Source organism: Triticum dicoccoides, chromosome 1A, assembly GCF_002162155.2.
Source record: "Triticum dicoccoides isolate Atlit2015 ecotype Zavitan chromosome 1A, WEW_v2.0, whole genome shotgun sequence".
NCBI classification, from domain to species: Eukaryota; Viridiplantae; Streptophyta; class Magnoliopsida; order Poales; family Poaceae; genus Triticum; species Triticum dicoccoides.
The window spans coordinates 311,189,504-311,198,425 of NC_041380.1; the positions used below are offsets into that span (position 1 = coordinate 311,189,504).

Here is an 8,922-nt window from a genome sequence, read left to right on the forward strand (position 1 = left end):
TGACCCCTGCTCGCACCCCCTGTCTCCGCCCCTGGTTGTGCCGATGCATCAGGGTTGCTGAACTTATATGTGGGATATGAAGGATAAAGTAATTAACATTTTGGATCAACAATGTGCAAATGATATTGCATCATACATGAAAGAAACATATGATGTATGCGTTGATACAATACACAAAGCATTCTTTGACTGCATTGAAATGTATTTTTGTACATGGAGTTGCTTTTGTGATATTGGAGGGTCAAAGAAATTTTGTGAGACAACTGACATGCCATTGCGAAGTTACATTATGTTATTCATGTATATCATAAAGACTGGTTTATTTGTACTAATCATGTGAGATGCAGGGAAGATATCATTTGTTCCTATCAAGTTTTAGTAGTTGAAACTCGGTGAAGTTTTTCAAACCAGTCAAAACATATTCAACAGTGGTCTTATTTCAAAGCCCTCATCACAAAAAACACGAATATACAAACGAAATATAAATTGGACTTTTGATTCAACATATATAATATAGTCAAATTTACAAGTCAAAATAAAAAACATGCGAGGTGGGGTGTGTGGGCCATGCAGTCTGTGCCAAAAGCTGCATGCATGGAGTAATTAAGCTCTGAACACATTTGCAAGTTTCTGAATCTTTTGACGCAATCCTGCAGCGAAGAACCTACATGCCCCATCTGTGCGTGCTATAAATCCTCTATCCATATATGTGGAGAATTTCTAGGTAATAAATGTAGGCTCAACTCAACCAAAGACAACAACACCATTTTTTAGTGGATATTTTATTTTTATCACATAATTGTAATAATGTTGTCTTTCAGTGAACTTCATTTTTGACGGTACATAACATCTCGATACGACATTCATCTTAATCTTGACTGGGTTTTTCACTGTTAGAAAGTTGGTTCGCATGTTAGTGGAGAAAGAAGTTTATGACAGACAAGGGCCATGTACACATGCCGGACTAATGAATTGATTTTTCAAAGTTAGGTTGTGAATGCAACATGAGAAATGATATTCTACTATTCCGTGCAAGAATCCATCGCCCGCCAACATGAGAAATTTGTGCCATGATTTTTAGCCTATAACAGAAAATGTTTTGTTTCATAGTGTTAAATCATGTTTCATCGGGTCGTTTTTCTAGTTTCTAGCATAAATTTTTGCAATGTACAAGCAACTAAGAGTGCATTTATTTTTAAGTAGATTGTTGATACACAATGAAACATTAAGATACATTTTTTAAAAAACTAGGAAAAAAATGAAATACCATGTAATCTATCTACACTACCTAACAAAGACATAACATTTTCATTTCGCTCAACCTTCGTCCGCCTCCATTCCATGCTTAGCATGCCAAGAAAACCAAAGGAAAATCGACTCGCTATAACTCACACACGGGTCCATCCTTCCCCTCTATTCCCACTATACACTGGATTTTTTTGCGGAAAATAGGGAGATTTCATTACTCAAGGCGGCCTTTCAGCTATACACAAATTTACAATTTTGTCTGTGCCCGTACCAAACCAAATGGCAGTACAGGGTATACTACGCCCATAGGCTGCGAGGCTATGACTAACTTTATTTTGAGTGCGCCTAATATGCGTAATCGAAATCTCCTGTCGGTCCTCTAACATGAGTAACTGGATGTCTCGCACAAATGTCCTGTATCTTGAGCGGTCCCCAGGACTCGCCTTTAACATCGATACTGCCCGAGCATAGTCCAGCTCAATGACAATGGGTAAGACAGTCCAGTGAAGAGCAAGATCAGGCCTTCTATACACTGGATTTATTTATTCAAAATTAATCAAGTGTTTGTTTTTTAGATAGAGATAGAGAGGGAGGTTGGTGGAAGAGGAATTATTTAACGGTAAATCGACTAAAAAATACCGCCTAATGTACATGTACATGGCTGTTAAGTATATGTTAAACATGATTGATGTTGAATCTTATGTATACCCTCGTTGCAACACAGGAAAAATCATCTAATTCATTGAAACACGATAAACTTTGCCAATAATCAAAAAGTATGGCACGAATCTCAGGAATCCAAGGCTTTAAACCCTTGGATCTCAGATCCAACAGCTCGTGGTAGCTCGTATCATGGGAGGACCTAAGCTCCCGTATCACCTGATATTTTCCCTGCAACATATACATGAACTCTTCTCTCTGACACCATTTGGCTCCACAGTTCGTTAACAAACACACTGTGCCAACGTTGATTTATTCCATTCAGGCAGTACATCAACTGTATAGTAATACAAGTATGCTGTATCAGTACGTACTACGTAGACGTAGACCGGATCAGCCCTGGGGCTGGGGGTACTTGGCCTTGTAGTCGTTCCACAGCTGGTCCACGCTCTTCCCCAGTATCTGCACGAAGTAGTCGTCGCTGTAGCCGTCCTTGAGCTTGCCGTTCATCTCCGCCACGAACCCGGCCTTGAGCGAGTCGCAGTAGTCCAGGAACCTGGCCGTCACGTCGTACCCCTGATCCCACCGGTCGCCGCCCCCCTCCTTCACCCAGTTCGCCGCTACGTACCCGGCCTTGAGCCGCACGTAGTCCGCGATACCCTCGAAGATCCCCGAGTGCGCGCCGTACTCCTGCAGCCCCCACTGCCATACGTGCGCCACCTCGTGGTACAGCACCCCGTCCACCTGCTCCTTGAGGTTGTCGCCGGTAATACCGCCAACGGAGCGGGCGCTGAGCTGGATGGTGCTGCCGCTGGTGGAGGCGATGCCGTCCGTGTCGCGGACGGCGAGGGTCACGGTGTCGCCATCGGCGGGCCTGCGGTCGGAGGGGTCCGGCTGGTTGAAGATGCCCCAGGTGAACGAGGAAGCATCGGAGAGCACTTGCTTGGCGTAGGCGGCGCCGTACTCCCGGTCGAATCGCTGACCGCCGGCCGTGCTCGCCGCCTCGTTCGTCACGTCGAACGTGACCGCGCCGGCCGTGGCTGCGAGGGCCAGGAGGAGGGGAGCGGCTGCTGCCATGGAGATCTTCATCTCGTCTGGGTGCCTTGGTGAGTGGTACGTGGGGGGCGGCCCAATTTATAGGCAGAATAGCTAGCTGATGTAGGAGTAGTTGTTTGGAAGCTGTTGCCGGTAATACGTGTTCGGTGAAACGGCATGGCGCTAGTCAAAGCAGCTCGAAATCTGTTTTTTCCAGGGCCAAGTTTTCTTGATTCGGGAAATTTCTAGCGCGTATGACTTCGAGCACCTTCCCACGCGATGTCTATAAATTTTGAGTTGAAATTTTGTGACACATTATATCTGAACTATCTATATCATATTTTTTGAAATGGCATGACGTGCACGATGTAGATTGGTCACGTGTCCGTCACTTCATTAAGTTCTTTTCCTTTTTCCTGATGAAGGAGATTTTTGCATCCCTGCGATGCATACAATTATTTTTATTAATTAGTATTAAAATAGGATAAAGGACAAAGGCAACCCTGATCAAACCATTCAAAATATGAATAAACACATACACCGAAATTACTTAAATTCTTTTGTAGCAACACCTTCAAGAAGTAAGGAACGTACTCACTCACCAGCGCTACATCCGGTGGTAGACGTTCTGGACAAGGATTTTTATCCTAGTTGCCAAGCCTAGCTAATTAAAATCAAGAGGATAAGGTAGTAAGTTCGACACCACATTCAGCAAATTAACGACACAAGTTCATTGTTGTTGAGCCCGACTAATTATGTTAGAAAAGATTTTTTCACTCCGGATATGGAGTGGTATTCCGGTCGGTATCTTGAACATGGACTATTGGATAGCAGCATCTGACAATACTTCACGTTATGCCGAAAAAAGCACTAGCGGATTGATGGGACAACTTCTCACCTTAGACCACCGCTATGGCCCTTAGAGGCTGCCAATGCCTCAGCTCAAAACTCACCATTGTCACTCCACACCGGCGCGAGTCACACTGAAACATCAACCATACTGCTGGAGCCGCTGCCGCCGGCGCCACGAATGCGATTGTGCCTATGATAGTCATTGCCCTCCCACTAGACCAAAATATATTTTCTGCTGCCAACGAGCACCATAGTGTCGTACGCAACAAATGCCATTGTGCCTATAGATGCACTGCCACTCCCCCCTTTATCTCCTTGTATTGGCAATTGAGGGCAGCCGGCTTCGTCAGAATAACGAGTGCAAGTGGCCTCAATTGCCATTTATAGCCCTCACAAAATTTAGCCATCGACACTCGTACCACATCGACGTATGGTGGTCGTCCCCACCGCCAGTGCTGTCGCCGCGTCCCATGGAGGACGCCATCACCCCTATGCCTCTCCGACCGCGGCACGTGTGTGACATCCCGACTTAATACGAATGATAGACTATGCATATCAACAAGGAAACCCTTCTTTTTCGATAGCCAATTTAGAAAGAACCTCAAAGTTAAGCGTGCTTGGCTTGGAGCGATTTGAGGATGGGTGACTGACTGGAAATTTGATCTTGGGTGCAGACGAATGAGGACAAAGTACGTAGTAAAGACTAGTATTGGTCTGTGAGGCTAGGCTAGATCATTCTAGGCGTAATGGACGAGAATCGGTAGATGTGGTCGGGGCGTTAATGCATGTATGACTCTGTCGATGTGGCTAGCAACGCTTACCGCTGTGTCCACGTCACCGTCATCATGCTGACAACCGTAGGCGCCATCGTCCCCGCCTCCTCCATCGTATCGTTGGGCGCCAGTTTGTTCACGTACATAACTACCGATGCGACTCTCTTGACGGTATGGTCGGCAACACTGACTGTCATAGCGGACACCTCTACGTCGACCACTATAGGAACCACCGGTCCGCCTCCTCCGCATGAGCGGAGAGAATAGGCATCAATGGTGGTAATGTTCTAGCCGTTGAACTCTGCATCGTTAATTGTCTCGATAAAACAAGAACTACACGATGATCGATGTGAAGCAGGTCCCATGCGTCAAGGGATACGACAACATTATGCGTGTTGTGGAAGTCAGAACAGATGCTTCAGAGATCGCATACCTATAGGGTGTTGACTTTGGTCGCTAAGGTCGCAGGGGCATCGACTATGCTGGTGTGTTTCCTTGGGGCTTGTGTGGATGTGGAGCGGTGGCTCCAGAAACCATTGTTGGGTGGTAGAGTGTCGTCTCTTTGCACTTAGGTGTGGGGATGTCATTGGCTCGGTTGGTGCGCAGCCTCGGGTCTAATGTGTACACGTGTAAAACATGTATCAATTTTTGGTCAGGTATCCTTATAAACTAGCCAATTCTGTTCCTCCTAATGAGAAGGCATAGCTCTTGCTTGTTACTCAAAAGAAAACAATATTGGCTCAAAGGCTCTGCATCAAGGAGAGACATTCGGGAAGAGGTAGGCATTGCATCCATGGCGTATTCTCCGGTCCAAAAATTAAGGATCAGGTGGGTTGTTTCTAGGGATGAAAATGAAGTGGAAAGTTTCCGCTTTTCCGGAGGAAAAATGGAAACAGAGAGGAAATATGAAAACGGAAACGGAAATTTGCAAAATGGAAATGGAAGTGGAATTTTTTATGCGGAAACAGAAACAAAAACGGAACGGTGTTTTCCGGTGGAACAGATGCGGAAATAGAACTTTCCGTTTCCGTGAATATGGAATTTCCGTTTCTACTATAGGCCCATGGCTGCTTCGTAGCCCAATTACTAAACAACAGACAATGACACAATGAGCAGACTGGATCATTTGAAGACCAACTTTTACTTCCACACACGTTCTCAACTAGACACAATACGGAATTGTCATGTACTATTACAATACTACCCTATGTTACCAACACAACCATATTATCATGTAGCCATGTTAAAAATTTCTTAAATTTCTTTGTTTTTGTGTGTATTTCTCTATGATTCAAGGGGGTTTTAAGTTCCAGTCAACACACCGTTCTGTTTTCTTGTCCGCTCTGTATTCGCTCCGTGTCTGTTTCCGATAGTATTTGTTTCCGTATTCATTTCCGGGGTTTCCGTATTCATTTGCGCTTCTGCAAAAAAATATGAAAACAAATATGGTAGCGCCCAGTTCCGTCCGTTTCCGCTCCGTTTTCATCCCTAGTTGTCCCCCCTCTGCATCCATGCAGTGGCACTTAATTAAATGAAGAAACGCAAGCGGATGATTACGGACAAAGTGCATTAGTCATAAAAACTGGCCTTATTTTCTTTTGATTCTATGTTTATCCGATCTTTGCCTAAGAGTTTTTTCATGTCAAGATTAATAGTGGCAAGAGCATCTCTAGTCGAACCCCTAAAAAATTGAGTCCTTCTAAAGCCTCACTCAAACCTTAACTTCTCAACTTTGAGGTGTTAAATAAAAGTTTTTTAGCTGAACTCCAGAGACTTAACTTTCCAATTCTTCTAAGTTTTGGTTTACATACTCCAGTTCAATTACATACTTGCACATATATTAAATCCAAACATATTAATTAAGGTTCAAAGAATTCACAAACATTGCAATTTCAAAATTGACAAATCTATTTATTCAATTCAAACACATGAAAGGGCCCAACGAAGTAATAATCCAAATAAAGAGCACAATATAAGAACATTAATCAAGTGTTCTGGACTTCCCACAAGTGCTCAACAAGATCATCTTGGAGCTAGGTATGAACTTCTTGGTTTTTGATACTTTGATGCACTACGAGGAATCTCCGTATCTTATTCTCATTGTGTTCCGGCTTGACAAGACCTCCATTGGAGGTGTAATGAAAGTTCTCTGTCATGTCTGTCTCATCCTCAATGATTATGTTGTGTAAGGTGATGCAACATGTCATTATTTGCCATAGGATATGTGGTTTACAACACTCGACATGACCATGAATAGTGGATAGACGCTTTTGAAGCACACTAAAAGCTCTCTCGTCATCATTTCTTGTCGCCTCTTGACGCATTGCAAAGTGGGGTCTCTTGTTGCCTTTAGGATGTTGGATTCTCTTCCCACATGTGGCCCATGGGGAAGAGACACAATCTACAAGTACGCGATCATGTGCTGACACCCATTGACAACATAGTTGCAAGGAGGAACATATCTGGCAACAAGCCTTCCGGACAGTGGTAATCCCAAAAGCATATTCAGGTCATTATGAGAGCCAAGCAATCCAATAAATGAATGTCAAATCAATAGATCATTTTATGCAAGTGTCTCAAGAATGATGGTTGGATCTTTGAAATGGACTTTATACCGATCTATTCACCCCACAAGACAATTCTTCCATGTTCAGTGCATGCAATAAATTAATACAAGCACCTTGACCATCCTCGTTCTTCACTCAAACCAAAGAGTCTCTCGGTGTCTTCATCATTAGTTGCCCTCAAGTACTCCAGTCCACAAATCTCAATCATGGCTTGTGTATATCTTTGAATGACCTCTATGATTGTATCTTCTAAAATACGGAAATAATCATCAATGGCAACGGCCGAACACTCATAGGGAAGCACTCAAACAATCGAGACACAGTCCCTCCGTCCTTGAAAGAGTGTACTTCTAACTTTGTTGGAGGGTCAAACTATCTTAAAGTGTGCCTGAGCTTGTGCGAAAGTATGTCAATGCTTGTGAAACCAAATAGGTGTATGATGAAAATATATTTTATCATGAATCTAACGCTACTAATTTGATGACATAAATTTAATCTATTATTGTATAAATACGGTCAAACATAAAAATGTTTGACTTTCTAACAAATTTGGAAGGTCACTCTTTCAAGAAAGGAAGGAGTACTAGTCAATGGGCACATACTTATTTCTCCCGATGGAATCCTCCCTAGTTTAAATGGATCATGCCGGTGTGCAGGGCGTCAAGCGATATGAAAGTGGCACCCAAGAGAATCTTTTGCTAAGAACTTCTTTCGGACGCTCAAATTTGAGAGCCGACGGACAATTCTTCTTAATATTTTTTTTGAAGTGGCCAGCGTAGCTGGTTTTCATTTCATTAGCAGGGAGAAGTTACAGAAATTGATCATGGAATGGAGAGGCAATACATCTTACTTCGGGCCCGAAAGAATCAGGCCATCTTGAAAACTAAGCTAAAACGACGCACATGGAGATATCTCACGTCACTTCCCTAAAGGGCTGCTGGATGCATCGTGCGCCGGCGAGTCATCTTAATATTTTTGAGCAACTAAATTGAATAGGAGTTTGGCTAGGCATGGCTTAACTACTTTAATTCTTCTTTTGCGGAGTTAAACCATTTTAGGAGTTCAGCTACAAATGGTCTAATTCCTTTGGTTTCAGGGGCATGTTTTTGTGTTGGATAACGGTTAAGCAAACCAAAGATTAATTTTGATGGCTAGCATCATTAATTTAGGGACCCCAATAGTCACGGAACATTAGCTTGGAGGGAGCCTCCCATTGAACGTTTTTGTTCGCCAAGGGGGAGGTCCTATGGCGATCATTTCTCCCGTTCGCCAGGGGGAGGGCCATGGCGACCCCCAATTGGCCCAATGGCACAAAAAATAGTGTTTTTTATAAAAGGTAATGAAAAAATGAAAAAATGGGAAAAATACCAGGAAAGTTGCCATGTTCTTAGTCGTCACCCAAAAACTTGTGTGCAAAAAAGTGGCAGTAATAAAAATGTCACCTCACCTCTCAAACTAAAACTGCAATCCTCTTAAAATAATAAAAAGCCAATCATATTATGAAAATGAAAATAACATCCTATTATAAAAATAAAAAATGTCATCCTCTTAAAATAAAACTGCCCTATAACAAGTAAGAAAAGAGACTATTAGAAGAATTAAAGAAAAGCTTCAAAAATGCTAAAGTTATATTAAAATCTTAGTTCTACCACGAATGTTCATAAAAGCCCCACTAGCCCATTGGCCAAAAGCCCAGTTCTCGCGCAAAGAGGTTCTGCGTTGGTTACACATTTTTTAAAGAACTAGAACAATGTCCGTGTGTTACAACGGGATATAAATATTTTAGA

The 8,922-nt window shown here is 43.0% G+C and overlaps 1 protein-coding gene across 1 annotated transcript; it reads right to left on the bottom strand.

Moving 5' to 3' along the window:
- Positions 1 to 2,188: 2,188 nt before the first annotated feature.
- Positions 2,189 to 3,013, bottom strand: LOC119270256. Its single transcript, XM_037552252.1, has one exon. It carries the CDS (start codon positions 2,995 to 2,997, stop codon positions 2,302 to 2,304), a length of 696 nt encoding a protein of 231 aa, XP_037408149.1. The 5' UTR covers positions 2,998 to 3,013; the 3' UTR covers positions 2,189 to 2,301.
- Between the last annotated feature and the right edge of the window lie 5,909 nt (positions 3,014 to 8,922).